Here is a 16,897-nt window from a genome sequence, read left to right as displayed (position 1 = left end):
TGAGTCTACCTGGGCTATTAACTCATTTTGGATCAAAAACATATTTTCATGAGTTTTTCTGCTTTCCTGAAGAATGGGCACCAGCGAGAAGATAGTCTCCCAGAAGACAGTCCCCCGCTCTAAGCCGTTCCGGTCGGGGCCGCGTACCACATGTCGCACGGACTGACACAAATTAATCCAGAAGTGCGTAGCGTAGCACGTCCCGATCAAGACATTCAAATTACTCCATAATCCACACAAGTATGTTTAAAGTTGTGACTGTTAAGTTATATTACCAGCTGATCAAAGAATACGATTTGAAACGCAAGTGACAGATTTTGGCTGAATTAACCACACTGGCTTTGCGACTCGAGACCTTTTCTCGCAGTGGTGTAAAGTAACTAAGTGCATTTACTTAAGTACTGTACTTAAATACAATGTTGAGGTAATTTTACTCTACTGGAGTATTTCCAATTTTCAATACTTTTACTTCTACTCCACTACATTTCAAAGATTTTGATTATTATCACAAAACACTTCAGCCTATACATTTTGGCCATTTGAAAATAGCTGATTTACAAGCTCACATTTTATGCATTTGAAAACTTGGGAAATGGGACATTCTGCATAACGAGTAGGCTACTTTCTACTTTTGGTACTTTAAGTACATTTTCATAATTCCGGACTTTGGCTTGTAACAGAGTAGTTCTACATTGTGATGTTGATACTTTTACTTAAGTACAAAATGTGAGTATTTTTTCCACCACTGCCAATCGAAAACAGCGCCGTTGCCATGTAAAATGACTAGTGGCTTCTTTACTTCTGATATTTTGTAATCAAATCCCGTTAATGAAAATTCCCATAGAAACTGTTTTAGCTATAATATTGGTATAGCCTATCAATACCAAGGTTCTGTTCTCAAGGTCAATATTGGGTGTACCCAAACCAGGTGCGCCGATTTATGTGTGCAGCCTTGGGGGCTCAACTCGACCCCCACTAGCCCCGCCCCCCCAGCCGCGACCTAAAAAAAAGTCTGGGCGTCTCTTGTTGGTCTCTTGTTCTAGGTGTTAATGGCGCGTTGCCGGCTCTCTCGCGGGCACGCATTTGCACCTTCAGAGCTGCGCCCCGCTATAGTAATGGTAATGGTAGTGTAAGTTTGAGCCCCGACATCTGAGATTGATGTGGAGGCTGATCATTTTGGGTGGGGGCTTAAGCCCAGAGGACCCCGCGGTATCGGCGTCTATGACCCAAACACTTCTATTCTTTTTATTTTTATTATTCAATAAAACCATGACCAGATCATCATCACTTTGACGATGTCCACTCTGGAGCAAACGATCATTATTCCGAAGAAAGTAGGATCCAGTTCATTCATCTCCTGAATCTCCTCATTAGTTGTGGAAAGTCTGTGTTTATATCCGGTCGACTCCCCATGCTGAACCGCGGAGATGTTTCCCTCAGCAGACTGATGGCCCTTCATTACTGGCTACAGTCCGCCTGCTGCACCTACAACGTTAGGTATATCCATAACTTTCTTCTGTTCTGGGACCACCCCTCCTTCTATGCCAAGAATGGTCGCCATCCGAGCCATCGTGGATGCGAGATGTTGCGTAACAATCTACGCCGCTCCACCGCCGAGCAAACGCTGCCCAAAATAAACAATTTACGCCGCTCCTACACTGATCAACCACTACTCAAAACACATGATCGGCCCCGCCCACTCCACTGACTGTTTACTCCATCTGACCACGCGTCTGCTGTTTACACTCCCGTTGTGACTACTTCCGGTAACACTCAAAATACTTCTGGGTCCCAGCAAGTGACCTATCTCGCCCATAATCACGCCAGCCTCCCCTTGTGGCCAGGTGGACTCCCGAATCCTACCACTTTTCATATTCCCACTAGAATCTCCTTTAGACATTATTCTCAACACTCAAATCGCACTACCATAGCCTCTAATTTAATTTTCATTCCAATCCAACCTACCAGGACTGACCCTGTTTCTACCTCATGTCTTGGTCAAATGAAAATTGCCCTGTTAAACATTAGATCACTTAACCTTAAATCAGGTACCTGCAATGATTTTATTATTTCTAATGATATTGATATTCCCATCCTCACTGAAACGTGGCTGAAAAGTGATGATTTTAGTCTTCTCAACGCAGCCCCCCCCCCCGTCTTTTCTTATCTGCAGAAACCCAGGCTCTCAGGCCGTGTTGGTGGTGGTTTAGCCGCAATTTTTAATACTGATTACATTTGTTCCCCCGTCCTATTGGTGAATTTTCATCTTTTGAGTACTTGGCATTCTCCATAAACAAACAACAGCCCACTTTATTTATTTCAGGATATCGTCCCCCAAAACCTTTTATCGCAGAATTCTCTGAATTATTATCTATAGTCATGACAAAAAATTGCAGGATAACACTTCTTGGTGACTTTAATGTCCATGTATGTTGTCCTAATAATTCGCTAGCAAAGGAGTTTCTAAATATCATTGAATCATTTGACTTTGTGCTTCATCCCTCAGGGCCAACTCACGACAAAGGTCACATTCTTGACTTAGTCTTGTCCTTTGGCGTGAATATCTGTTATTTAGAAACTATTGATTTCTGCCTGTCCGATCACAAAAGTGTTGTTTTTAGTTTGGTGTCCGCTCCTCCTTCCAGGAAAATTCCCATCCCCAACTGCTCTCGCATCCTTAACCCCTTAACTGCCAGTAAATGTATCACTGTTTTTGATACAACCGCAATTGCCCCAGCTACCATTCCATCGACGATCAACGCACCTATTTCAATAAAACCTGCCAGGCAACTTTAGACCTTGTGGCCCCCTTCAAATCCAGGACCATATTGCCCAATAGAATCTCACCCTGGTTAACCGAACACACTAGAGCTCTTAAAAGAGAGGTACGAAAAATTGAACGGAAATGGAAAACCTCCAAGCTACATGTATTTTACGAGCTACTTAAAGATCTCATGAGAAACTACAATATTGCCGTTAGGGACGCAAGAGCCAAATATTTCTCCACCCTCATCTCTAACAATCACCTCCCCAAAACCTTGACATGCCTTCCTCTCCTGACCATTGTGAGCAATTTTGAACCTTTTTCACCGAAAATATTTATTTAATCAGATCACAGATGACAAACACGCAACCCCCCGCGCTTATCTCCAACTCTCATGGTCCCCTCCATAGAAACCCTCCTCTCAACCATCTCCCATATGAAGTCTTCCTCCTGTAACCTAGACATCGTTCCCACCCGACTTTTGAAGGAGATCCTACCTTCTGTTGGTCCCCACATTTTATCGCTAGTTAACACCTCCCTAGCCTCCGGGTCTGTTCCTGCCTTTTTTTAAACCGCCATTTTCACTCCCCTGCTAAAGAAACCAAATTTAGATCCCTCTTCTATGAGCAGCTACAGGCCCATTTCCAAACTCCCCTTTTTATCTAAGGTTCTTGAAAAAGTTGTTTTTAACCAATTACTAACCCACCTCAGTAGCAATAACACTTTCGAGAAAGTTCAGTCAGGTTTTCGCCCCATGCATAGCACAGAAACAGCTCTCCTGTATCCAACGACCTTCTGTTGTCTGCCGGCTCGGGTAGCTGTTCCATCCTCGTCTTACTGGATCTAACGGCTGCTTTTGACACCATCGACCATGCAGTCCTCATTAGCCGTCTGGAGACTGCTGTGGGCATCTCTGGTGTGGCCCTCCGATGGTTCAACTCCTATTTAAGTGGCAGACATTTTTCAGTCGCCATTGGGGATGTGTCATCATCCCTAGCCCCCTTACATTGTGGGGTCCCCCAGGGCTCAATTCTCGGCCCTATTCTCTTTTCCCTCTATATGCTCCCTTTAGGCGATATAATCCGTAGCTACAATATTCAATTTCATTGCTATGCTGACGATACACAGCTTTACTTACCAATAACTCCGGACAACAAAGACAGTCTAGCCACCCTACATAATTGCATTACCGACATCAAAAACTGGATGTCTACTTCCTTCAGCTGAACGAGAACAAATCAGAGGTTCTGGTGTTCGGCTCCCCCCTCGCCAGAGCCCAGATTGAAAACAACCTCGGCCCATTAGTTCCAAATCTCAAAGCCACAGTTAGAAACCTGGGTGTCACCTTTGACCCAGACCTCAATTTCCAACATCATGTTAAGAAGGTTGTTCAATCCTCTTTTTATTATCTTAGAAATATAGCAAAAATTAAATAATTCCTGACCATCGCCGATCTAGAAAAAGTTGTTCATGCCTTCCATCTTCTCGCGTTTAGACTACTGTAATTCTCTCTACACCAATCCATCCACAGCCTTCAGCTGGTTCAAAATGCTGCGCCCCGTCTTTTAACTGGTACCAAAAAAATGGATCATATAACACCCATTTTAGCATCCCTCCATTGGCTCCCAAAAAAAAAAATCTTACTCACTACTTGTAAGGCCAGGCTAGGTCTTGCCCCAGCCTATATCTCGGACCTACTCCCCCCCTATGTGCCTACACGTAGTCTGAGATCCTCAAACCAAGCACTCCTGGACATTCCAAAAGGTCTGTTAAATACAAAAGGTCGCATGGCCTTCGCCTTCAGAGCCCCTACCCTTTGGAATCCCTCCTTAAAACCCACTTCTATAGATTAGCTTTTAATGCCCAGCCCTAGTCGATGACTTTAGTCTATCTCCACTGGTCTTGCACCAGTACGAAAGTGGTCTGTTCATGTGCATCTCTGCATTGTTTTCTGCATTGTTTTTAATCTTTACATTTTCTTTGTTTTGTGTGTTTTATTTTGCGGTTTTCTTTGTAAAGCACTTTGTAACACAGTTTTGAGAGGTGCTATATAAATAAAGTTGTATTATTCTTATTCTTATTATTATGTAGACCTCATTGTTTCTCCGTGGCGAATAACTTATATACTTATATACGCGTCGCGATAGATGTGTAGAGGCAGACGCGTTTTATTTTGCTGGCCGAATATTTCGCAAGTCGGATTGTTTATTTGCGTCTCATCGCATTATCGCCGGTGTGTAATGACCTTAGTCTTGATCCAAGGCTATGGGTCTCTCCAGCTCTTTAATAAAGAGTAAATGCATTACCAGGTCAATTTGATCCAACCAGGAGAGATAGCTCATACAGAATACAGGATAAACAAGTGAAATTGGAAGACATGGGGGGAAAATGCAGACTAATTTAGAACTGGAATAGGGCAGGCCTACTATAAAATTTAAGCTGATGAATGGGTACTCTCCTGACTGGCTGAAATTGGCAACATGCCTGAAAATGTATTTTCTGTTTATTCAAGAGATGGATTGACGGGGAGACCCCTTTGAACAAACACTCTATAATGATTATTATCAGAATATAGAGATTTAACTTTTTTTAATTAAAAAGTTTGTTTAAAAAAATCACTTACATTACCTTTAAAGATTAATATCACAATACACTAAAACTATTTTGTTTTGTTTTAAGGACAATCTCATGTGATTGAGTCTTCTCAGGCCGTGCGGGCCAAAGTGGGGGAAGATGTGGTCCTTCCTTGTCACATTAAGCCATCTGTCGACGCAACCAAGATGACAGTGGAGTGGTCGAGATCCGAGTTGGATTTCGTGCATCTCCGTCAAGATGGAAATGAAATGCCTGAGGAACAGAACCATTTTTACAAAAACAGGACGTCCCTGTTTACTGAGGAGCTGCCTCATGGCAACGTCTCACTGAAGCTGTCCAGGGTGCAGCTCTCAGACAACGGGACGTTCAAGTGTACTGTTCTGACCCCGGACAGCATCCATGGTCAGATCCAGCTTCTTGTTGGTAAGGTGTAATGGTGAAAACATGGGGGGAAAAAATAATTGTGAGGATGGCTTTTAGTTAACGTTCCATCGCTCTTTAGTGCCGTCAGGAACCTCTGTAAACACCTATCATACTGTAAGACTGTATTCAGTCTATACATTCTGTAATTTTTGGTAGTTATTTTATGCTGCAGGTTTTGTATTCTGTTCTTTGTGAAAATAAACGCTGTTCCTCGATTATTCTATTAACCGAACATGAGCCAGATTAAGTCGGTGAGAGGTTCTAAATGTCGGTTTCTATACATTTTTGGTTAATCGCCCAGCCCTACAACTATACAACTACTGTATATCAGGTTGTCATTTCATCACATTTCACTACTCTGAATAAAGGAGAAGAATGTCTTTCTCAGGGCTCCTTCATAGGCAAAGGAAAGATGAATCCAGAGTGACTTACTGTACTGTACCATGCAGGACACATGACTGTTAATGGAGATCAGGCAGGACTCAAACCTGTGAGCGTTGGGCCACAGGACCAGTGCCTAGAACCATTTTAACACCACTGTTGATTTGCTTGATTTCATTTTACTATGTTGACAACAGCTTTGTCATGTTTCACTGTCTTTCAGAGAATATCACTAAAACCGACAAGTATGACCGTAAGACAGAGGGTGGACTCACTGGAGGAGCGGGTGCAGGGATTGTGATTACAGTGATTATGTTAGTGGCAGCAATAATACTGGGATATTTGTATTGGATCTATTGGCATAAAGCTGGTAAGTCTTGAAATGATTTCTTAACTAATACATTTTTTCAAATGTACATTTGTTATATCCATCCATGTGTCTATAATGACAACAACGTGAAGATCAAAATGATAAGTGTCTCCACATGTATCACATCTTAACAGAATAAGCTAATGTGTGTGTGTGTGTGTGTGTGTGTGTGTGTGTGTGTGTGTGTGTGTGTGTGTGTGTGTGTGTGTGTGTGTGTGTGTGTGTGTGTGTGTGTGTGTGTTTTTGACTGTGTGTGTAATTGCATGAGTTATACACAAGCATGGTATTATAATTCAATATTCCATATTGTTTCAGCTCAAGAAGGGGAGATACTTAGTGAGTTACTTTAATATATTGATTTTATTGATCCAAAATGTGTTTATGCAAAAAAGGGTAGATTTAGAGAGTTAACATTATGTGTAACCTTTCCCCCTACAGCCATGATGGAGGATCAGCGTGTAGGTAAGTAGAACATCCATGATGTACTTATATGCTGTAGCAGAGTTCCACTGTATGCACTGCATCTGCCATTGCTCTGGTTATGAGAGATGAGATGAGATGAGATGAGATATACTTTATTGTCCCACAAGGGGAAATTTGTCTTGGGCAAAAGTGCAATAGTACATAACGCTTTTTTAAAACAGACAGAACAATACACAAAGTCAATACACAAATAGCAGCAATGTACAAGTACAGTATCAGAGTATCACAAGAGATCAGTGCAAAAATGCAATCAGTGGAGGTATATAAATACAAGTACTAGAGGATTCACAGTTTATAGTATCACAGGTATAAGTGTAATAAAAAACTGATGAGGACAAGAAGTCCCCTTCCCACTAAGAACTATGAACTACATGGTGGTTATTTAGTAGGACAATTGAAGTGGGAAGAAAAGAAAGTTTGAAGCGGTTGCTCTTGCAATGACACGCTCTGTAGCGTCTACCAGAGGGTAACAGCTCATACTCTGAAAATAATACATGTGAAGGGTCAGACAACACTCTCTTTGACAGACTGAGCACCGTTTTCTCAAAGATTGTCTGAAGAGATGGAGAATCTTTCCTACCAATTACCTTCATAGCTGTTTTTTCCATTTTGGCTATTCTAGATTTGAGCTGAACAGAGAGTGTCCCAAACCAAGCTGACATGCCATATCTAATAATGCTACCTAGCACTGCATCATAGAAGGTTGACATGACTCCCTTGCTCACACCAAAGAGCCTGAGCCTGCGGAGAAAGTGCAAGCGTTGTGCCAATTTGGCACACAGATAGTCCACATGGACGTTCCATTTGAGCTGGTTGTCCATTTGGATCCCCAGGTACTTATATGATACAACCTGCTCAATTTGCGTGCCCCCCATGACCACTGGGTCATGGATATGGACACCTTTTGGATCGAAGATCATCTCTTTGGTTTTTGTGGTGTTTAACATAAGGTGGCTATTATCACACCAGTCTTTGAAGTTATTGATCTCACTGATATAACCCACAGGGTGTTCAACACCCCTCAACAGGCTGACTATAACAGTGTCATCAGAAAATTTCAAGATGAAGTTGTTTGGCTGACTGCTTCTGCAGTCGTTTGTGTAGGCAGTGAAAAGAAATGGCGAACTCACCCCCCCTTGTGGCACACCTGTGCTACACAATTTAGAGCTTGAGAGTACTGAGTTCACCTTTACCTGTTGAGATCTGTTTGTTAACATGGAATAGAACCATCTAATAATGAATGGATTTACATTCATGTTATTTAGCTTTTTGATAAGTAACAAAGGGCTTACAGTATCAAAAGCAGAACTGAAGTCTGCAAAAAGGACACAAGCATACGCCTTAGGCTCCTCCAAGTGCTTACTAATTAAATGGGTTATACTGACTACAGCATCCTCAGTGCTGCGCCCAGCCCTGTAAGCAAATTGGAGGGGATCCATAAAGGAAGCCACCTGTGACTTAAGTGAGTTTACAATGATTCTCTCAAAACATTTCATAACCCCACAAGTTAAAGCAATAGGTCTGTAATCTTTGTTCACAGAGGGACAAGATACTTTAGGAACAGGAATAATTAAAGACTTTTTCCAGATATCAGGAACCATGTGTTTGTCTACAGACTGTTGGAAAATAGGGCACCAGGCAGCTGTAACCTCTTCAGAGCACTTTTTCAACAACAAGGCAGGCAAACCATCAGGCCCTGTTGATTTTTTGTTGCATACCCTGCTAAAGACACTCTGGACCTGTTTAGGATCAATGAGAAGTCGATCAGAAGCGTTACACATGATAGAATCAATGTTAAAGTCCACAGACTCCTGCTCTAAGGAGTCAGTGTCATGACGTAGGAAAAAGTCATTCAGTTCATTAGCTTTAGCTAGTTCATCCAGTGTAGCAATAGGATTTCGGTTAGTGTTCATGTTCGTTATTTTTTTCATATGATCCCATAAACCCTTAGTGTTCATGGTGCCGACACTCTCCTCTAGTGCAGCTCGGTGGTTTCTTTTGGCCAGGGACAACATCCGATTGAGCTCCCTTTGGGCCACAGCCATGCCCCCCCTGTCCCCATTTTTAAAAGCCACTTTCTTGCTGTTAATACAGGCTTTTACCTCCTTGGTGATGTAGGGCTTGTTGTTAGGGAAGTGGCGTATGGACTTTTTTGGGACGACATTGTCCACACAGAAGTTAATGTAGTCCGTTACGGTCTCTGTAGCCTCGTTCAATTCAAGATCATGGAAAATGCTCCAGTCTGTACATAGGAAGCAGCCCTTAAGAGCCTCCACACTGTCCTCTGACCACTGTATCACAGTTTTTTGGACAGGCTTACTAGACTTTAAGACAGATTTATAAGTGGGCATGAGCTGAACAGTAGAGTGATCCGAGTTGGCAAGAGGAGGGAGAACCTTGGCTCTGTACGCATATTTGATGTTGCCATAACATTTGTCTAAAACGTTTTTTTTCCTTGTACCACATTTCACATACTGGTGAAACCCAGGTAGAACTGGCTCCAGTCTACAGTGGTTTAGGTCCCCCAGTACGAAGACAGGGGCTCCAGGCGTACGTTGCATTTGTGAGTGTACACAGTCTGCTAGTCTATTTGCAGCTCTAGCTGCATTTGCACTAGGCGGTACATAAGCTACACAAATAACAATGTTGCCGAATTCCCTCGGCAGGTAGAACGGTCTCATAGAGAGACAAAGCAGTTCCAGGTCCGGGTCACAGTACTTCTCTCTGATCGTATATTGGCTGCACCAACTGTTACTCACATACACACTGAGTCCTCCTCCTTTGGACTTCCCAGACGTAGCCTCCCGATCCGCCTCCCGATCCGTGTTAAATAATGGTTAAATGATAAAAAAAAAATATATATATATACACGCATCATCCATCCATCCATCTTCAACCGCTTATCCGGGTCGGGTCACGGCCCTCACGGGTGCAACGGTATCAGCAGAGGGTTCCAGACTACCCTTTCCCGAGCAACATTAGCCACTTCCTTCTGGGGAATCCTGAGGTGTTCCAAGGCCGGTGTGGAGATATAATCCCCCCATCTGGTCCTTGGTCTGCCATGGGGTCTCCTCCCAGTGGGACGTGCAGTGAGGACCTCCTTACAGAGAGACGTTCAGGAGGCATCCGTACTAGGTGCCTGAACCACCTGAAGCTGGCTCCTTAAAGTGAAGGAACAGCGGCTCGAGTCCCGAGTCCCTCGCGGATGACCGAATTTCTCACCCCATCTCCGGTCACCTGCCTGAGAAAACACATTTCGGCCGCTTGTATTCGCAATCTTATTCTTTCGGTGACCCTCACTTTATGACCATAGATGAGATTAGGAACAAAGATTGCTCGGTATATCGAGAGCTTTGCCTTCTGGCTCAGCTCTCTTTTCGTCACAACAGTGCGGTACAGCGACAGCAATACTGCTCCTGCTACTCCGATTCTCAGGGTGAGCCTACCCTCACTCATGAGCAAGACCCAGAGATACTTAAACTCCTTCACCTGGGGCAAGTCTCGTTCCCTACTTGGAGTGCACAATCCATTGGTTTCCATCAGAGAGTGTGTGTGTGTGTGTGTGTGTGTGTGTGTGTGTGTGTGTGTGTGTGTGTGTGTGTGTGTGTGTGTGTGTGTGTGTGTGTGTGTGTGTGTGTGTGCGCATGCATGCATGTAACTTTTGACTGTGTGTGTAATTGCATGAGTTATACACAAGCATGGTATTATAATTCAATATTCCATATGGTTTCAGCTCAAGAAGGGGAAAACCGTGGTGAGAGACGTGGTGAGTTACTTTAATATATTGATTTTATTGATCCAAAATGTGTTTATGCAAAAAAGGGTAGATTTAGAGAGTTAACATTATGTGTAACCTTTCCCCCTACAGCCATGATGGAGGATCAGCGTGTAGGTAAGTAGAACATCCATGATGTACTTATATGCTGTAGCAGAGTTCCACTGTATGCACTACATCTGCCATTGCTCTGGTTAAATAATGGTTACATGATAATAAAAAAATATATATATATACACGCATCATCCATCCATCCATCTTCAACCGCTTATCCGGGTCGGGTCACGGCCCTCACGGGTGCAACGGTATCAGCAGAGGGTTCCAGACTACCCTTTCCCGAGCAACATTAGCCACTTCCTTCTGGGGAATCCTGAGGTGTTCCAAGGCCGGTGTGGAGATATAATCCCCCCATCTGGTCCTTGGTCTGCCATGGGGTCTCCTCCCAGTGGGACGTGCAGTGAGGACCTCCTTACAGAGAGACGTTCAGGAGGCATCCGTACTAGATGCCTGAACCACCTGAAGCTGGCTCCTTAAAGTGAAGGAACAGCGGCTCGAGTCCCGAGTCCCTCGCGGATGACCGAATTTCTCACCCCATCTCCGGTCACCTGCCTGAGAAAACACATTTCGGCCGCTTGTATTCGCAATCTTATTCTTTCGGTGACCCTCACTTTATGGCCATAGATGAGATTAGGAACAAAGATTGCTCGGTATATCGAGAGCTTTGCCTTCTGGCTCAGCTCTCTTTTCGCCACAACAGTGCGGTACAGCGACAGCAATACTGCTCCTGCTACTCCGATTCTCAGGGTGAGCCTACCCTCACTCATGAGCAAGACCCAGAGATACTTAAACTCCTTCACCTGGGGCAAGTCTCGTTCCCTACTTGGAGTGCACAATCCATTGGTTTCCATCAGAGAGTGTGTGTGTGTGTGTGTGTGTGTGTGTGTGTGTGTGTGTGTGTGTGTGTGTGTGTGTGTGTGTGTGTGTGTGTGTGTGTGTGTGTGTGTGTGTGTGTGTGTGTGTGTGTGTGTGTGTGCGCATGCATGCATGCATGCATGTAACTTTTGACTGTGTGTGTAATTGCATGAGTTATACACAAGCATGGTATTATAATTCAATATTCCATATGGTTTCAGCTCAAGAAGGGGAAAACCGTGGTGAGAGACGTGGTGAGTTACTTTATATTGATTTTATTGATCCAAAATGTGTTTATGCAAAAAAGGGTAGATTTAGAGAGTTAACATTATGTGTAACCTTTCCCCCTACAGCCATGATGGAGGATCAGCGTGTAGGTAAGTAGAACATCCATGATGTACTTATATGCTGTAGCAGAGTTCCACTGTATGCACTGCATCTGCCATTGCTCTGGTTAAATAATGGTTAAATGATAATAAAAAAATATATATATATACACGCATCATCCATCCATCCATCTTCAACCGCTTATCCGGGTCGGGTCACGGCCCTCACGGGTGCAACGGTATCAGCAGAGGGTTCCAGACTACCCTTTCCCGAGCAACATTAGCCACTTCCTTCTGGGGAATCCTGAGGTGTTCCAAGGCCGGTGTGGAGATATAATCCCCCCATCTGGTCCTTGGTCTGCCATGGGGTCTCCTCCCAGTGGGACGTGCAGTGAGGACCTCCTTACAGAGAGACGTTCAGGAGGCATCCGTACTAGATGCCTGAACCACCTGAAGCTGGCTCCTTAAAGTGAAGGAACAGCGGCTCGAGTCCCGAGTCCCTCGCGGATGACCGAATTTCTCACCCCATCTCCGGTCACCTGCCTGAGAAAACACATTTCGGCCGCTTGTATTCGCAATCTTATTCTTTCGGTGACCCTCACTTTATGACCATAGATGAGATTAGGAACAAAGATTGCTCGGTATATCGAGAGCTTTGCCTTCTGGCTCAGCTCTCTTTTCGTCACAACAGTGCGGTACAGCGACAGCAATACTGCTCCTGCTACTCCGATTCTCAGGGTGAGCCTACCCTCACTCATGAGCAAGACCCAGAGATACTTAAACTCCTTCACCTGGGGCAAGTCTCGTTCCCTACTTGGAGTGCACAATCCATTGGTTTCCATCAGAGAGAGTGTGTGTGTGTGTGTGTGTGTGTGTGTGTGTGTGTGTGTGTGTGTGTGTGTGTGTGTGTGTGTGTGTGTGTGTGTGTGTGTGTGTGTGTGTGTGTGTGTGTGTGTGTGTGTGTGTGTGTGTGTGCGCATGCATGCATGTAACTTTTGACTGTGTGTGTAATTGCATGAGTTATACACAAGCATGGTATTATAATTCAATATTCCATATGGTTTCAGCTCAAGAAGGGGAAAACCGTGGTGAGAGACGTGGTGAGTTACTTTATATTGATTTTATTGATCCAAAATGTGTTTATGCAAAAAAGGGTAGATTTAGAGAGTTAACATTATGTGTAACCTTTCCCCCTACAGCCATGATGGAGGATCAGCGTGTAGGTAAGTAGAACATCCATGATGTACTTATATGCTGTAGCAGAGTTCCACTGTATGCACTGCATCTGCCATTGCTCTGGTTAAATAATGGTTAAATGATAATAAAAATATATATATATATACACGCATCATCCATCCATCCATCTTCAACCGCTTATCCGGGTCGGGTCACGGCCCTCACGGGTGCAACGGTATCAGCAGAGGGTTCCAGACTACCCTTTCCCGAGCAACATTAGCCACTTCCTTCTGGGGAATCCTGAGGTGTTCCAAGGCCGGTGTGGAGATATAATCCCCCCATCTGGTCCTTGGTCTGCCATGGGGTCTCCTCCCAGTGGGACGTGCAGTGAGGACCTCCTTACAGAGAGACGTTCAGGAGGCATCCGTACTAGATGCCTGAACCACCTGAAGCTGGCTCCTTAAAGTGAAGGAACAGCGGCTCGAGTCCCGAGTCCCTCGCGGATGACCGAATTTCTCACCCCATCTCCGGTCACCTGCCTGAGAAAACACATTTCGGCCGCTTGTATTCGCAATCTTATTCTTTCGGTGACCCTCACTTTATGACCATAGATGAGATTAGGAACAAAGATTGCTCGGTATATCGAGAGCTTTGCCTTCTGGCTCAGCTCTCTTTTCGTCACAACAGTGCGGTACAGCGACAGCAATACTGCTCCTGCTACTCCGATTCTCAGGGTGAGCCTACCCTCACTCATGAGCAAGACCCAGAGATACTTAAACTCCTTCACCTGGGGCAAGTCTCGTTCCCTACTTGGAGTGCACAATCCATTGGTTTCCATCAGAGAGAGAGTGTGTGTGTGTGTGTGTGTGTGTGTGTGTGTGTGTGTGTGTGTGTGTGTGTGTGTGTGTGTGTGTGTGTGTGTGTGTGTGTGTGTGTGTGTGTGTGTGTGCGCATGCATGCATGTAACTTTTGACTGTGTGTGTAATTGCATGAGTTATACACAAGCATGGTATTATAATTCAATATTCCATATGGTTTCAGCTCAAGAAGGGGAAAACCGTGGTGAGAGACGTGGTGAGTTACTTTATATTGATTTTATTGATCCAAAATGTGTTTATGCAAAAAAGGGTAGATTTAGAGAGTTAACATTATGTGTAACCTTTCCCCCTACAGCCATGATGGAGGATCAGCGTGTAGGTAAGTAGAACATCCATGATGTACTTATATGCTGTAGCAGAGTTCCACTGTATGCACTGCATCTGCCATTGCTCTGGTTAAATAATGGTTAAATGATAATAAAAAAATATATATATATACACGCATCATCCATCCATCCATCTTCAACCGCTTATCCGGGTCGGGTCACGGCCCTCACGGGTGCAACGGTATCAGCAGAGGGTTCCAGACTACCCTTTCCCGAGCAACATTAGCCACTTCCTTCTGGGGAATCCTGAGGTGTTCCAAGGCCGGTGTGGAGATATAATCCCCCCATCTGGTCCTTGGTCTGCCATGGGGTCTCCTCCCAGTGGGACGTGCAGTGAGGACCTCCTTACAGAGAGACGTTCAGGAGGCATCCGTACTAGATGCCTGAACCACCTGAAGCTGGCTCCTTAAAGTGAAGGAACAGCGGCTCGAGTCCCGAGTCCCTCGCGGATGACCGAATTTCTCACCCCATCTCCGGTCACCTGCCTGAGAAAACACATTTCGGCCGCTTGTATTCGCAATCTTATTCTTTCGGTGACCCTCACTTTATGACCATAGATGAGATTAGGAACAAAGATTGCTCGGTATATCGAGAGCTTTGCCTTCTGGCTCAGCTCTCTTTTCGTCACAACAGTGCGGTACAGCGACAGCAATACTGCTCCTGCTACTCCGATTCTCAGGGTGAGCCTACCCTCACTCATGAGCAAGACCCAGAGATACTTAAACTCCTTCACCTGGGGCAAGTCTCGTTCCCTACTTGGAGTGCACAATCCATTGGTTTCCATCAGAGAGAGTGTGTGTGTGTGTGTGTGTGTGTGTGTGTGTGTGTGTGTGTGTGTGTGTGTGTGTGTGTGTGTGTGTGTGTGTGTGTGTGTGTGTGTGTGTGTGTGTGTGTGTGTGTGTGCGCGCATGCATGCATGTAACTTTTGACTGTGTGTGTAATTGCATGAGTTATACACAAGCATGGTATTATAATTCAATATTCCATATGGTTTCAGCTCAAGAAGGGGAAAACCGTGGTGAGAGACGTGGTGAGTTACTTTATATTGATTTTATTGATCCAAAATGTGTTTATGCAAAAAAGGGTAGATTTAGAGAGTTAACATTATGTGTAACCTTTCCCCCTACAGCCATGATGGAGGATCAGCGTGTAGGTAAGTAGAACATCCATGATGTACTTATATGCTGTAGCAGAGTTCCACTGTATGCACTGCATCTGCCATTGCTCTGGTTAAATAATGGTTACATGATAATAAAAAAAAATATATATATACACGCATCATCCATCCATCCATCTTCAACCGCTTATCCGGGTCGGGTCACGGCCCTCACGGGTGCAACGGTATCAGCAGAGGGTTCCAGACTACCCTTTCCTGAGCAACATTAGCCACTTCCTTCTGGGGAATCCTGAGGTGTTCCAAGGCCGGTGTGGAGATATAATCCCCCCATCTGGTCCTTGGTCTGCCATGGGGTCTCCTCCCAGTGGGACGTGCAGTGAGGACCTCCTTACAGAGAGACGTTCAGGAGGCATCCGTACTAGATGCCTGAACCACCTGAAGCTGGCTCCTTAAAGTGAAGGAACAGCGGCTCGAGTCCCGAGTCCCTCGCGGATGACCGAATTTCTCACCCCATCTCCGGTCACCTGCCTGAGAAAACACATTTCGGCCGCTTGTATTCGCAATCTTATTCTTTCGGTGACCCTCACTTTATGGCCATAGATGAGATTAGGAACAAAGATTGCTCGGTATATCGAGAGCTTTGCCTTCTGGCTCAGCTCTCTTTTCGCCACAACAGTGCGGTACAGCGACAGCAATACTGCTCCTGCTACTCCGATTCTCAGGGTGAGCCTACCCTCACTCATGAGCAAGACCCAGAGATACTTAAACTCCTTCACCTGGGGCAAGTCTCGTTCCCTACTTGGAGTGCACAATCCATTGGTTTCCATCAGAGAGTGTGTGTGTGTGTGTGTGTGTGTGTGTGTGTGTGTGTGTGTGTGTGTGTGTGTGTGTGTGTGTGTGTGTGTGTGTGTGTGTGTGTGTGTGTGTGTGTGTGTGTGTGTGTGTGTGTGTGTGTGTGTGTGTGTGCGCATGCATGCATGCATGTAACTTTTGACTGTGTGTGTAATTGCATGAGTTATACACAAGCATGGTATTATAATTCAATATTCCATATGGTTTCAGCTCAAGAAGGGGAAAACCGTGGTGAGAGACGTGGTGAGTTACTTTATATTGATTTTATTGATCCAAAATGTGTTTATGCAAAAAAGGGTAGATTTAGAGAGTTAACATTATGTGTAACCTTTCCCCCTACAGCCATGATGGAGGATCAGCGTGTAGGTAAGTAGAACATCCATGATGTACTTATATGCTGTAGCAGAGTTCCACTGTATGCACTGCATCTGCCATTGCTCTGGTTAAATAATGGTTAAATGATAATAAAAAAAAAAATATATATACACGCATCATCCATCCATCCATCTTCAACCGCTT

The 16,897-nt window shown here is 44.6% G+C and overlaps 1 protein-coding gene across 1 annotated transcript in view; it reads left to right on the top strand.

Annotated features, from left to right (window-relative positions):
- Nucleotides 1–16,897, top strand: part of LOC308102137 (uncharacterized protein) — a 44,666-nt gene that overhangs the window by 5,946 nt on the left and 21,823 nt on the right. Inside the window, exons 2-12 of the mRNA XM_080451739.1 lie at nt 5,444–5,782; nt 6,387–6,533; nt 6,849–6,869; nt 6,972–6,995; nt 10,750–10,782; nt 10,885–10,908; nt 12,057–12,080; nt 13,229–13,252; nt 14,379–14,402; nt 15,539–15,562; nt 16,721–16,744. Of these exons, the coding sequence (XP_080307865.1) occupies nt 5,444–5,782; nt 6,387–6,533; nt 6,849–6,869; nt 6,972–6,995; nt 10,750–10,782; nt 10,885–10,908; nt 12,057–12,080; nt 13,229–13,252; nt 14,379–14,402; nt 15,539–15,562; nt 16,721–16,744 (708 nt within the window). The remainder of the gene's footprint in view (nt 1–5,443; nt 5,783–6,386; nt 6,534–6,848; nt 6,870–6,971; nt 6,996–10,749; nt 10,783–10,884; nt 10,909–12,056; nt 12,081–13,228; nt 13,253–14,378; nt 14,403–15,538; nt 15,563–16,720; nt 16,745–16,897) is intronic.

The sequence above is a fragment of the Gymnoscopelus braueri genome (genome assembly GCF_963280865.1).
Source record: "Gymnoscopelus braueri genome assembly, chromosome: 15".
NCBI classification, from domain to species: Eukaryota; Metazoa; Chordata; class Actinopteri; order Myctophiformes; family Myctophidae; genus Gymnoscopelus; species Gymnoscopelus braueri.
Note: the sequence above shows the minus strand (reverse complement) of the source record. Positions and strands in the feature narration are given on the sequence as shown.